We start from the raw sequence: 15,068 nt of genomic DNA, 5'->3' as shown, positions 1-15,068 counted from the left end.
AGTAAGTGCAGCTCTGCACCCTCACAGTTATCACCTCTAAAAAGAAGGGGAAGCAGAACAGAGCTACCTTAGATCAAAAGGAATGAGGAGGTTTATATGATAAAGATGCTCCTTAAAGTATGTAGAACCTTGGGATTGTTGGACTTCCTTACTAAAACGCTGTGGTCCAACAACCAGAGTCAGTCACAGAATGGCAGCCTAGGGGGTGAATTACTTGCTGCATCCCATGAGCCATACACTAGCGTGAGTTTTATATACAACAGCAAATCAACATGTGAGTTATTGCAGACCACGAATTCTAATACCAAGTGGACCAGGAAAGTTGCATAAAGACTTGTAGAAGTCAACCGACAAATAGTTCCCTTGTACAGGTGAGATGCACTGAAAAACCTTTAGTCCAAGGCCAGCTACTGAATCTTGTAAACACATGGAGTCCACCATTGTGAAAAGATTTTTTATCCCAATCATTGCTAAAGTAATGGTGAGGCTATTCACACGATGGGGCGAAATCGGGCTAGTGGAGGCTAGCCCAATTTCGCCCCATCGTGTGAGCCACTGGGCTCGGCTGCGAGCCCGGTGGTACCTAGGCGGGTAACCCACCTAACTACCCCTGCCCTAAAACCAGGTTTGCGGAGTGAGTGCTCCGCAAACCTGGTTTTAAAGATCGTGAGTAGCAGCGGCATGGTGCTACAGTTACTCATGAGTAGACCCCCAGAGGGGAGACGAAAAACCGCCTCCCGGCTCCAGGGTTCTCCCCAGTATGCCCTGTGCGCTCGAGCGGCCCCTGAGCTCCCCAGCCCCTGACGCCTCCATCATGGAGCCGGCAATTGTGTGGGTGGCCAATCCGGCCGCCCAGGGCTCCCTCCCCGTGCACTCTCCAAAACTGGGTCTCACTGATTGTGAGACCTGGCTTTCTTTCTTCTTCTTCTTCTTCTTGGGGGGTGCATAGTATTTGTGCTGTTGACAGCCCATGTTAGGTGCCAGTAGTGTAGCTTCTAGTGCCAAATATTGGTCAGGGCTACTTTAGCACTTGATTAAGTGGTGTCCACAATGGACTACAATGCAATGGGAAGGATATTTGAACACCAGGTTTATAGCCTTGTCTAATTCATGCTTACTCCCAGTGATGTTAGCATAGCTTGCTCCCAAGTAAGGTTGCATACAATTGTAGTCTCGTTCGTATGCAGTCTCATATGAGCCCATTCTCAACCTGCTTTATCAGACTCACAGATAAATCTTATTCATGTTAGCCAGGAAACAGAATGCAGGAGGAAGAGAGCTCTCCCCCCACCCCAAGAGAATAAGGACAGTGAAGGACTAATGGAAATCTCAGGGTCAGAAGCCCACTATGGGGAAGGAGGGGAAATGAGCATGAGTGGAGAGTAGGAACTGGAGACAATCTTGGAATCTTCACAGGAGGAAACAGTCCTGACTCTTCTTTAGCTCTCTCTTTTCTCTTGCCAATGTTCTGCTTTCACTCAAGGATGAATAGATACAGTCTCCGGCTCTTAATTGTTCTCCACAGCAGCCTGACCTTCTACTTCTTCCCAAGGCTTCCTCTGCTGCTGCGAGCTATGCAGCTTTGGGGAGAGGACCAGCACACATGTCGCAGCCTCAGTAGCTCCAAAGCAAAAGGTGAACCAACCTCATGAGATATGCCAGTGCTGGCAAAAAATGCTGGCAATAACTGGTGTTGCTGAGCATGTTCATTTATCTACCTACTTTGCCCCACACCCTCTGGCACTCTTGCACATGCTTTCAAGTTTTCCTGCTTCAGCTCAGGAGTAGTGTTTGATTAAAAACAATCCATGTGGTCACCCAATGTCATTGTCTAAGGCAAAATAAAAAGAACTAACCTTGTAAGATGCTTCAGCACATCAATACTGGCAGGAGTTGCTCATCTCAGAAACCTAACCTAATGAAGGTCATTACATACAATCTGGGCGTTGATTTTAAAGATGGTTCCCAAGCTAGGCAATTACTCCGAGTTACAAACATTTGACTTACAAACACCTGTACTTACTAACAAAGCTCTGTAACAGATTACATTAAGTCTCCAACTTACAAATGCCAACCAGCAGATCAACTATACTGGGACTATATGCATTCCGAGCTATGAACATCTGACTTACAAGCAAACTTTTGGAACACAACCCATTCGTAAGTTGGGGGTCCTTCCTGTATTACAGAGATCCAAGGGAAACTACATTTTGGAATATTTTAAAGGATGTTAGACAGAACCATTTACCTAGTTTATTGAGGCCTGAACTAAAAGCAATGGGCTAAAGTTTCCCAAGATAGATCTAGGAAAAGCGTTTGCTAACAGATCATGCTGCTTGAGGGATTGGAGTTACCTTACAGAGAAGTCTGGACAGGAACGCTTTTGGTGTGGATGTATCCTTGCTCAGAGCAGAGGTTCCTTCTAACTCCAAAATTCTATGATTCTATATTTCTATTTCTAGAGTAAATTAATAAAAACAAGCCTGGCTTTCCCCCTATCTGCTTGCCTATTATTCCTCCTCCCCACTATTTATTCCTTTAGGAATTTTTTGTGTGTGTTTGAAAAGCTTAATATTTGGCTGCCTTCTGAAGGAAATAGACATAGTGACAGATGAAAGACCTTATTCATCATATAATTCAGAATAGGGAGAAAAAAATCAACTGCTGTGCATTTAAGATTCTAACAACCCTGCAATTTTGTATAGTCGTTTCCCCCCCACCCCAACCCGTTCTTTCGAAGAAATCTGCTTTTATTCTGCTAATAACTAACCACAGTTAGAGCAGCATGGATCCGATTAGTAGTTCTTATGGTACAAAGAGGAGGGGAAAAAAGGCTGTGAACAGGGTTGCCAATTTGTCCACCTGGGTCTCTAGGAGAAAGATTAGATGAAAGCTTGCTCTTTTATTACCCACTTCGTCTCTGCTCTATACTTAGACATTTTCAGAGCGGAGGTACTGCATTTTTAAAGGTCTAATTTGACCACCTCAAAAAAAGCTTTCCTTCGATTTCCCTCGATGTTCCTGAGAGCAACCCCAGAACCATGCAGCATTTAAAATGGGAAAACTAGAGGCAAATATATAATAAAATCATATGATGTTCAATACATTCTATCACATTTCTAAAGTGATTTTAAATTACTGCCAACCTTTCGTACATGAAATACTCAATGGCTGTGGTGGAGAGAGTCAGATGTGACCTGGGGTTTTTGTTGTCTTTCTGATCCAAGCAGCCTCTCTTCCTCTCAAATTGCCAAACTGTTTTTTAAACTCCACATGCTTTAAAAAGGAGTTTGTGGCTCACGGAGGAGCTCCTGAACAAGAAAACTCCCAACCCCAGGTGCAAGCATACTGCCTCTTGTTAGGGGCTTTGTTGGCCTGGAATCAATATGTTCACAGACATTCAAAATGAAACACAACAGCACCAAAAGGTTACAACTGAGAACAAAATACACAATGAGGTATATTTCAAAATGATCTCAGCTAGATCCTGCCGTGCTGATTAATGTTAACTTCAAAGGAACACCATTACTTAAATTGCAGCACCTTTAAGTGAGCCATTGCAACTTCTGCACTGCAGGTGGTGAGACTGACTGCAAGGGGTGTTTTTTCTCCTCCTCTCCACCTTGCAGGGTGCCCTTTATTTGAAGGGCGCCAGTTGCAAGATGGGGCTGGCTTGTGTTATTCTGAGAGAAGGGCACCCTGTTTTGCAATGCATGCCACTCAGTTCAAGGGGTGCACTTTGAGGGTAACTGTAAGGGAAGGTGCTGCTTTGTTCCCTTCTATTTCTGTCTGGGACAACATTCAAATGCCATGCTGCCACCTGCAAAATAAGTTTGAAACACAATTTTACTGAACTGTGTTTCCAACTTAGGGCTCATCATATGTAGATGGGAGATGCATTAAGGTCCCAGTTTATCAACATCTCTGTATCTGTGATGATCCTCAGGCAAATGTATCTAGACCCTAGAGCAATTTCCATTGTTTGTGTTGAAATGGACGGCTGACAGGACTCCAGCTGAACAAACCTATATCTTATTTTCAGATTCGGATCCTTATGCTACCAACCAAGTGGCTCTGCTTTTGTAGCTGCCAAAAAGATGTTAAAGTCTTTAGCTGTAAATTGTGTGAATGATCAGTTGATTTGATTTTATCCTGGAATGCACACTTTTTAATTATTATTTTGGAATGTTCATGTTCTGTTTTACTGAAACATTGCAAAGGATTGATTTGATTTTGTTTTGGAATGTACAAGTTTTTTTTTATTTTGGAATGTATAAGCTCTTTTACTGAAATATTGTAATAACCAGTGGTTACATACAATAAACTTTGGCAGAAGTTTATTGGATAATTAAAAAGGTGTCATTTGAATCCCAAAGAGACTTTGTACTTTTATTGTTATACTTTATCTTATTTCATCTTACTTCATCTTATTTCAAGCAAATTGTAGATGCCATTCAAATCCTAATGACATCATATATGCAGAGAATTCAGAGGTGATTTAGGGTCCATGTTGTTTTACTCTTTGCTAATGGGTCAATGGGCACACGCAGACCAAGAGGGAGACTAAAACTCATTTGAAGGGCTCAGAGTAAGGACAGCCCCTTATTTGTCACCAAATAGCAGCCATTTAACTCTGCATTGGGGGAGGGGGCAGTGAGAATGGGAAAATATTACTTTTAACTGGCAGCAAACATACCAGCCATCGGTAACCAGAATGCTGTGCGGGGCAGAGGCGTACAACCCGGCATCCCTTAGGGAAGCTGCCTCCCCCCCACTGCTCTGTATGTGCAGAGTCCAACTGAGCAACAGGGTGGTGGGGCAGCCTCCCTGCGGGATGCCGGGTCGGGTTCCTCCACCCCACACAGCATTCCGGGTGCTGGCAGCAAATAGGTTTGCCCACCATATTTGGGAGGGCAACATACCATCAAGCCACCAAAGCAAGTTTGTGCTGGCAAATGAAAATTAACAACAGGCATGAAGTTATCTGCAAAAACATGGCCAGGCTTCACTGCAACACTGCTAATGATTGCTTGTGTTGCTACAGTTGATTCTGGCCCACAGATCAGACTCTAGTGTGTGTGTGTGTGTGTGTATAGAATAAATATATCTACAGCCTTCTCTAGATTATTTAATGCATTTGATGGAGTAGGCTGGATGCTGCTTCCAAATGCTCATGACATAGTAAACCAGTAAGTATTGTATTGCTTTTTATCTTAGTTAATCCTAACACATTGTAGGAATATACTTGCAACCTTTAAACTACAATGCTTCACTGTGAAAATGATTTCAGATAACAGTCTGTCCACCATGCATACTTATTTCTTTTACACTTCTACCACTTAATGCCTTTGTTGTCTTTGCCATCAGTGGTTGACAGCCTTGGAGATGCTCAACTCCACTTCACACTTACCATATACAAATGTATAACCTGATTGCTGCATGAAAAAATGCAGATGGCTTTCAGAAACCCTTGCAAACGTTTACTCTCAATACTTGGTGGCTTGGCAAGAGCATTACTCATGACATGACTCTGGGCCAGTCACTTCTCTCTCAGCCTAACCTACTTCACAGGGTTGTTGTGAGGAGAAACTCAAGTATGTAGTACACAGCTCTGGGCTCCTTGGAGGAAGAGCGGGATATAAATGTAATGATGATGATGATGATGAACAAGCTTCAGGCTCACATCCTAACACTCCCTGCTCTCTATATGTGCTCTGCTTCACTTACTTTCCTTTGGATGAATCCACATCCAAGCAATGGTTTCCAATTCTTATTAGGGGAAGCCCAAACGAGAGTTTTCTGGTTCAGACACAAAGACAAACAATGGTTTGCCAAGAACCAAAGAGTAAACAAATCTGAGCGTGTGGGGGGGGGGGAGGCATGCAAACCTGAGACCTGATCATGTAATTCCAAACTACGGTTTGGCATTAACTAACTTAAGTTAGTTCAGTTAACTAACCCTGTGTCTCACTGGAAAATATGATCATCTGTCTAAAGCCAAAAGAGAATTCTCAAGAAAAAGAAAAAGTAGAATTGTAGAAACTAAACTGAAATATGACAAAGAGGTTCCATTGGATGAAGCTGACCTTCCTCTTGAAAGCGCCGAACATGCTGTATTTTAGCATAAGCATGCCTAATCTAGAGCGCTAGCTCCTATATTCAAGCTTTGCAATTCTTTGTGTATCTTTCATCAACATAAAACCTTCAACAATTTAGAATCCTCTGCAAGGTCACACACACAGTGCTCAGCCACATGCCTTTAATGTGGCTTGGAATTATCAACTCTTATGTCAGTTTCTGTTTGCAAGGGGGAGTAACAGCATTAACAACTCCTGGTTATATCATTTATAAACATGCAGATGTGGATTATTAAAGATTAATGCATTTCAGGATTGGTGTCGGCATTCCGTTTGTCTCACGCCGAAACCAATTCTGTTCTTCATTAGTCAACGACAACCCACATCACCCTGTTGTGGAAGAGAAATCAAAGGTACAAGTGTGGATTGAGAATAAGCAATGAAACTGATTACTAAGAAACTTAACGGCTGTAATCAATCAACACATCACAATAATTTGTGCCTACTGCTATCTGGGGATAAGGAAGGATCCATCCACGTGGGTTTTTGTCTGCTACTATTTGAAAATACCCTTATAAACTATCAATGACCTCTACAGAATAAAAACAAAAAACAAAACACCACTTTTCATCAATACAAGTATGACAAGAGAGAGAAATTGTATTTCTGGTTTTGAATTCATTTTCAAAAGATTGTTCTACCATAGGAAATTATGCGGGCAGAAACATCTCTAGCACACAAAGATTAGAGTCACATTGCCAAGATCCCACAGATGGCAATTACGTCTTTCTTGATTAGACACAGATATTTACTGTAAAATGCACACAGCTCTTAGACTTCCAAAGAAAGAACCGTAACAATATATGAAGGGCATGGTCCACCTGAGTGTGCCTATATAGCACCTACTTGCAGAGTTTATAAGTTTCCCTATCCTCTTGACACTGAGGGGGTATTGTAGGGAATGGGAGGTTTGTGTGTGCCTCTTGCATCCCCATCCAGTGCAGTTCTACGCAAGCTGTTTACGCCCTGTGTGCTTGCATTGGCAGGGAATGGTGAAGGCAGGCAGTGGGACTCCCCCATCTCAACAAAACTGAGCTCCTTGTCTACACAGAAGCAGTGGCAGTCCTCTCTAGTTCAGAAAGTAAACCTCAGAGTTTGAGTTATAAAAAGTTTTACCAAGCCCTACAGCTAACAACAACAAAAATTAGCTGGCAAAATAGAAGCTGACTAACTGAATTGCCCCACAAATGCATCCATCATTTCTTAATATTGCAAAATATGAAGGAGGAAAAAGATACCTTGCCATTTATGATGCAATCACATCAATATTTTATTATGAAAATCCATGAAAGGGAATGGGGAGAGTTTAAATTGTTTCATCTATAAGACCATAAACCAGACATGTATAAAACTCACATTTTCATAATGCAATAATCAAAAATACAATATTTTCTATGAATCCAACAGTTGTGGATGAGTGATGGGATAAAAAGTACTACAACAATAAAAGAACATATTTTAAACATTCCCAAATTAAAAGTAAAATCTAACTGGCAATGTGAATTAAGCAACAGAAGCTGCAAGTAAATATCACTTCTATGGTTAATATGGGCCAGCATATTCTAATCATTTTTCACAGGAGACTTTGATACACTGATGTGTCTTATAGTACATATATAACTACAGGCACACATTAAATAAAGTTTCAAGTATGGCTTTAATGATTTTTGGAAGTCCGAATTTATGTGTTCAATGCATTTATCACCAGGGATACAGGGTATCTTAATAGTAATTTAAGGAACAAAAATCTTTTCAAAAGAATAAACGGAAACTACCATTATGTTCCTATCCACAATACCTCACCTACTGGCTACAATCCTACATGCAGTTAGGTTGGTTAAACAATGCTGAAGTCATTAAAATTTAACCAGTCTATCACTGTGCAAGATTGCAGCCACTGAAATAAACAGGAATTGCTTCTAATTAGTTTAGGATTGTGATCCGAATAACATCATTTCTAGAATTAGCTCTTCTAAATTAGAATTTAGGTAAATTGAAATGACCGATGTCTTAATCTATGAAAGTTCAAAAGTCAGAGTGTTCACTTCTGCATCTACAGCTACTAAAACAGGCTGCTACAAAAGGATCTGACTGGCTTAACATTGCTGGACACAGCTTTTCCTTGTGGAAGAATCTGATGCACACCTGCCTTAGATGTGCATGTGGAAACCTGTTGCTACTTATGAATTGCTGTTGCATGCTGGGGACATATACTGGCAATCCTGAAAATTAGATCCTCTCACTACTTCATTATGATATTGTGTGAACTGTAACTCTCAAGCTATTTCTTATTTCATTCTCACAACCATCTTATTTTATGCTCACAACCAGCTCTACTCGGGCTAGCACAGCCCTACCCAGATAAGAGCTGCTCGTGAAAACCAACAGGATTGGTCCTGAACCTGGCATTCCTTGGCTGGGTAACCTGAGTTCTAAAAGTGAGAGAGGAGACCTGGGTTAAAAGGGCTAAAAGTGAGAGAGGAGGATGTGCATATGCCTCCTCCCTCACTCGTAGCTTGTGTGGCAGTCTGGGCTGCCTGCAGCCTGAGCTTCCATAGAACCGGGTGGAAGGAGTGGCCAGCAGCTCGGAAATCCCTCCATGCATTGGGCTCCTCTTGTGGTGTATTGTGGGATGCTGGAAGACTTCAGATTGCTGCCATGCCAATTGCCACCACACCAGTCATCTCAGTGCATGATCAGCAGAGCTAGAAGGAGCTGCCAATAATCTGGGAGGAGGCAGAGGGGCGTGCCTTACCTCCACCTATCCCCCAGTTCACAGTTTGTGTGAACAACCTTACTGTCTTACAGATCAACATAGGATCCGTATATCTGGTTTTCAATACTGCACAGCCACAAAAAGTTGACAATTCTGACAACTGCCCATTATTTCCTGCATTTCCTACTTTCCCACTATTTACAATGTATGCCTGGACTATATATACAAAACAGCAAATGATTTCACGTCAAAGGGCTAAGAAAGACAGTTTTCTGAGATGCTTGCAAGACACATCAAGGTAGAACAAACAGTATTAAGCTAAGAGTCTACACCATAATTTTAGCTCTTGCAGTTGCTGAGAAAAGCTTGTTGATACATGGTTTGTGAAATATCTGACACCAAAGGAATTCCTGCAAAACAACTTCTCTCTCGTGTCTAATGACTACTATTTTCTGCTCCTGGATCTTCTCCCATCAGGTTGTAACACCCCTCATTAATTTTCATTGCTCAGAATGGTACCAGAAGCTCCTTAAAACTTGGGGAGCATCCTTAGTTCCATCGAAACTAATGTTAACTTAAGTAATGATTTAAGTTAGTCACGACTAACTTGTAACATTGGTTTAAATTGTGTTTAGTCATGAGTAACTAGTCTCCCACAGTCTTCATAGAAGTGCTTTCATAGTAAGCATATAGAATGCACTCTATCATGTCAAGTTCTTCCTTCTATTCAGAGTGCCAGTCATGAAATAAAAAACACTGTGATCTGAAACAGTGAAATATTTATCTTGCATAGCCTGTATTAAAATTTGTAAAACTACAGAGTAATTATTCTGTGCAGTAAACCAGTGATGAAAAAGCATTTTGTCAAAGACATTTTTGTACTACTTGCTAATAAACAGCATGTATCTGCATTACAAAAAACTGCTTCAGATCCCCCCTGTTCCCCACCCTGGAGAGCACCTCAGAATGATATGCTTTTAAATGAGGGGGAATTTAAAAGGCCAACAGTGTCCATTTCACAAATACAAAACCCTTTTGTTATAGCATCATTTTGAGGTGCAAATTAAATAATAGCAAACACAGGACATGCACAAATACATTCCTTAAAATTAGTTTGGCTTTATTCTTTTAAACCTTTTAAAACTCGTTGGTTAAAATGTGTGCATGGGTGTTCGTGTGTGCCTCAGTCAGTCAAATCCAAACTCTTGGATTTGTCTGACTGGGAATGAGAGCTTCAGCGTACAATTCCCCAACACTTAATTAAGTTCTTGCTCATTACAGACTCTTTAGTTGCCTTAAGCTGTGTTCCCAGGAATCACTGAGATTAGGTTGGGTGTCCACATGGCCATCAGTGCTTGGAACAGGGTGTTTCTGTGGCAACTAGAGCACCTGATGCAGACAAATGCTGTCCATTGGGAGCTGAGAGCTGGCTGTAGAATCATGTGCTCCCCCTGCCTCCCCGCTGTTTTGTTTTATATTTTTGCTTTGTCTGTAAACTATGACTTTTGGCCCAGGAGGCAGGCCAAGCTAGCATTCTCTAATTTTTCTGGCATCAGCAGTGCATTTTGATATTATGCTGTGCCAGCTTCCACTCCTTAGCCATGGATATATAAGAGTAGTGCGAAGAGCAAAATATAGCCTACAAATATAGTAAAATATGTGAGAAATACATGAAGAAAAATGTATGTATCCTGAGTGCTCTCTCCCTCTTTTCCCCTACTCCATTTCCTCCCCTCCCCCAGCCACAAAGATCTAAAGCATCTTAGATAGGGGGCTTACTTGTTTGCTAAAGCACAATTTGTGCAATCTGACATCATTGCAAGAAGAATGATTTAATTCTGAGAAAATTATTCATTCATTAAGTTCTGAAAATACATTTTTTATGTTCTTATCCTCTCCTCTGCATTTTATGGGGCTGGTACTGGAACAAATAACCACCATGGAGATGGCATATGATCTACCATCACAAATACCTTCCAGTTTTCCAGTCTGCACAGGAAATAAATGCCTACTGAGTTAAGGCATGACCCAATATCAGGATTTTGCCATTCTATTCTTACATTCACTATGAGTGAACATGAACAATAAGGGAGAGAAAATCAGGAATAGGGAAGAAACATTTAAACATCACAAGGGACAGAATCAACCATTTGTAAGGCAAGCTGGTATGCTGCTTGTGTGTGTTCTTTTTGAGGTTACTTTCGCTGCCAATTTCATCTCAGCTGAGGAAGGCAAGAGGTAAAGAATGCTTCTATGCCAGCAAACCCTGGGAACACAACACCTTTATTTTAACAACTTTCCCAGAAAGGAACCCCCTGCTACATTTTGGCTTTGCCATGTCATAGCTATCAGCAACCCAACAGCTGCTTGTTTTACAATGACTTGCTAGAGAGAAAATGATTGAGGGAACCAATCTATGTCACATGGAGAGGCTTGTAGCAAAACATAGCAGGAGGCAATACAAGAGGATTGAGGTCAGAACAAACAAATGCAGGGTGGGCAGCCAGAGAAAATTCACCAAAGATAAGGAAAGAACAAATTACAAGAATATTTCGCACGAGTTAAATCCCCTCAAGTTCAAGGCTATGGGAGAAAGGACTTTTGATATCGTTTATCTGTGAGACAGGAGGTGCCAAGAACAAAGGCTAGATCTATGACAATTGTTTTAGGGCATCTGAGCCTGGTTTGTCTCACAACCATCTACCAAGAACTATTCTTGCACAACCCACTTTGCTATGAATAGGAATGGCTCAAGACCACAACTTCTCCATCCCATGTCTGAATTATTTAGTACAAATAACTGTGAATGTGAAACTTGCCCAGTATAGGGCAGTGCAATACATCTTCCAGTGCTGAAGCAAATATGGTAAAAACAAAACAGAGCACGAGGCAACTGGAAAGGTTTTTGTTTGTTTGTTTGTTTAAGCCCACAGTTTACCTGGAATACTTGCAGGAGAAATGGGACCAGATCTTGACTGGTTGCTTCCAACAGGAGAGCCCACAGGGGAAGGGGAAGGGCCCCCAGGGATGCTGGAGAGATGTGGGGAGGCATGAGGGGAGAAAGGTGACTGTGCTGGGTTGCTCTGCTCCCCTTGGCTGCTTGTAGAACCTGACGCACTAACTGCTGAACTCAGAGTGGCTTCAGTTCCTGTAGGCAGGTCATCAATGGAGCCAGATAAATCCTGAGAAGAAAGAGGGGGGAAATAGATAAAGGAGCAGTTGGTACCAACATCCAAGGTAAGGTTTGTAGGATTTCAGAAGGTCGTAGAACAACTCCCAGTGTGGGACAGGTGTCAAAGAAGAATAGTCCTGGGCTGACAAGTGACTAAAAATTTTAAACAACTTGAGTTATTTCATAATGATAAGTGTACAACACACTCTCAGATTAATCACAGGAAGTCAGGACAATTAGAGGGACAATATGTACACATCTCAATTCAACTTGGTTGTTTCTTACTATAATCTTAACTGTAGGGTAGACCACTCTTGAAGTCTCCGCCCGGTGAACCACTTATGAAGTTTTCCACATATCCATGCAGCCAGGTTTCTCAACTTGTTCATAGTATTTATTTATTTAAATGTTATCCCACACTTCCTCTACGAAGCTCATGGCAGTGTACATGCTCCCTCCATTTCATCCTCACAACAATTCTGTGAGGTAGGTTAGGTTGAGAAATAGTGAATAGCCCATGATCATGCAGGGAGATTCATGGCTGAGTGTAGATTTGAACCCAGGACTCCTCAGTTCTTGTCTAATCACGATAAGAGACTGAATTCAAAAATTTATGTTATCAGTAATGTTGCGGTTCATTAGATTAATATCTTGTCCTATTAAACCACTGACAAAATGGAAGGCTTTTAAAATATGATGCTGTTGCAGTACAGTACTTTCATTCACTTTAAAACTGGGTAGGAAAAGCAATGACTTAATTCCTTGTCGCATTGGAGGTGGAAGTACATTAATGCAAGGTTTGCTCTGGTGTGCTGCTTACATACCACTGTTGTAAATACAGTGAAGCCATTTAAAAGACTGCTCAGGCTTCAAGAACTACATTTTTATTTAATTATATTCCAGAACTATGAGATATAATATTGAAAAACATAGCTGAATAGAACCAAAGCTGTTACATACGCAGTACTAAATTCTGCTGTACCAGCAGAACACCTTATGCTATCTGGTGAATTTATGCCAGCATCGCATTACTACTGTGCTAACAGCTTGCAACCACAACTCCAGAAAGCCACTACAAAGGCAAGGGGCATTGGAACTTATGGAGCATACTTTCTGCTTCCTTTAACAAGGTGATTCTTAGCTAGGACCCTCTCCCATGTTCTGTGAATTGGGTGTGCATTTAACTGTCCACACATGAGTTAAAAAGGGGTGTTGTTTAAACTTTAAATAGTCACCATCCTGAACTAGCATGATTGATTGGCAAAAAATACCCCTGTTGGGGTCCTCTAATTCCCCCTGCCCCCAAGTACTGTGAATTTAGTTTGCACCCGACTCTCAACACAATAATTACAAAGATGTGTTGCCTGTATTTTGACTGGTGCCATCTTGAAACACGATGGTAGATCAGCAAAATAATATCCTAGTGGTTGGGGTCCCCTAGGCCCCACTTCCATGTGCCATGAATTTGTTTGTCTTGGCTATAAATGCAAATATAATTAGAAAGGGACACACACAGACCTAAGCCTTCTTCCCTTCCTTAGGATAAATATGGGTGGAGCTGGGGACATGGTAGGGGGGAATGGAGTGGGTCAGAATCCTATTGTGACTCAGAGGTTGGTCCCACCCTTGATGAGAGAGTAATGTTACAGCAACAGAACTGGTAGAATAAAGAAATGCACTGCAATTGGAGTCACTAGGTGGACCAAGATAACTGCCTCCTCCATCACCTCTTTCATCTCTAAAACGCATCAAAGGATAAGATTCTGAGCAACTCAGCTGTCAATCATTGCCCAGCACAAAGAGTATATAAAGCCCAGCAAAAGAACACACATTTCATAAGATGCATGGGAACATCATTCTTCTTCCATGTCTAGAGAGCTATGGACACACAAGCGAAAATTCTGGTGGTGGGGAAACTTGGTGAAAAGGTACACTGCCCACAAAAAACAAACTGGGAGACTGCTGCCTGAAGAGCAGGATACACACCCTCTAAATAAATAAAACAAACAACAGTATAGTAGAAAAGGCAGAAGAATAACACCTGTTTTTTCCTAAGAATTATTTTAGTTACTGTGCCACAGGACTCCAGACACAAAACACCAACCACAAACCTCAACACCAATGTTGCAACTGGAGTTGCAATGATGAAACATCCAACACAGGGAGACAAAGAAGTATGTTCACTAGGGAGTGGAACTCAAAGTATGACACCTGAACATTCAGGCCACCCAAACCTCATGGTGACATGGTGCGTTGAGAGAGCTGGTCTTGTGTCATGCAAGGAAGAATTGTCCCCTTTACTAAGCAGGGTCCATCTTGGTTTGCATATGAATGGGAGATATGTTTGAGGACTGTACGATATTCCCCTTAAGGGATGAGGCTACTCTGGGAAGAGCATTTGCATGCTTGCATGCAGAAGGTTCCCGGTTCCCGGTTCCCTCCCTGGCACCTCCAAGATAGGGCTGAGAGACACTCCTGCCTGAAACTTTGGAGAGGCAATTTCCAGTCTGTGTAGACAATACTGAACTAGCTGGACCAATGGTCTGACTCAATATATGGCAGCTTCCTGTGTTGCTATGCCTCCACAGTCCCAGGGCACAAAACCATTATCACCCCTTACCCCATTTCTGCTGATCTTCCCTCATCTGTCAATTTCATCATCCCACCTGATCACTCTACTTTCCCTCTGTGCACTACTCTCACCCCAATCCAATCTTCCCCCAATCTCCCCTTACCTGGTGGTGACAGCAATGTCACTTTGGCTCTTCATCCTGCCCTGCCTTTTCAAAAGCCACAGGGTGAGGAACGGGGCAGCAGTAAGTGACCCAAAGACACTTCCTGCTACTCTACCCTTCACCTTTTGAAAAGGAAGAGCAATATGAGCAGGAGATAGGAGGATGGCTTCAACACCAGTGAAGTTTGAGGGAGATGGTGGGTCAACAGGTAATCCATCATCTCCACCAATCCGATTCCTGAGGTGGTCACCTCACCCAGCCTCATTAGTAGGCTGGCCATGTGAACATTCTTTATTCCTCCTCAACAC

General features: G+C 42.0%; 1 protein-coding gene across 8 annotated transcripts in view; it reads right to left on the bottom strand.

Moving 5' to 3' along the window:
• The window catches only part of ARID1B (AT-rich interaction domain 1B), a 676,179-nt gene that overhangs the window by 183,404 nt on the left and 477,707 nt on the right, over positions 1-15,068 (bottom strand). For all 8 annotated transcript variants that reach the window (XM_053293734.1, XM_053293751.1, XM_053293741.1 and 5 more), the window contains one exon: positions 11,792-12,035. In XM_053293734.1, coding sequence (XP_053149709.1) covers positions 11,792-12,035 — 244 coding nt within the window. The remainder of the gene's footprint in view (positions 1-11,791; positions 12,036-15,068) is intronic.

This window comes from Hemicordylus capensis, chromosome 1 (genome assembly GCF_027244095.1).
Source record: "Hemicordylus capensis ecotype Gifberg chromosome 1, rHemCap1.1.pri, whole genome shotgun sequence".
NCBI lineage: Eukaryota > Metazoa > Chordata > Lepidosauria > Squamata > Cordylidae > Hemicordylus > Hemicordylus capensis.
The sequence above is the reverse complement of the archived record's forward strand: the minus strand, read 5'-3'. Positions and strand labels throughout refer to the sequence as shown.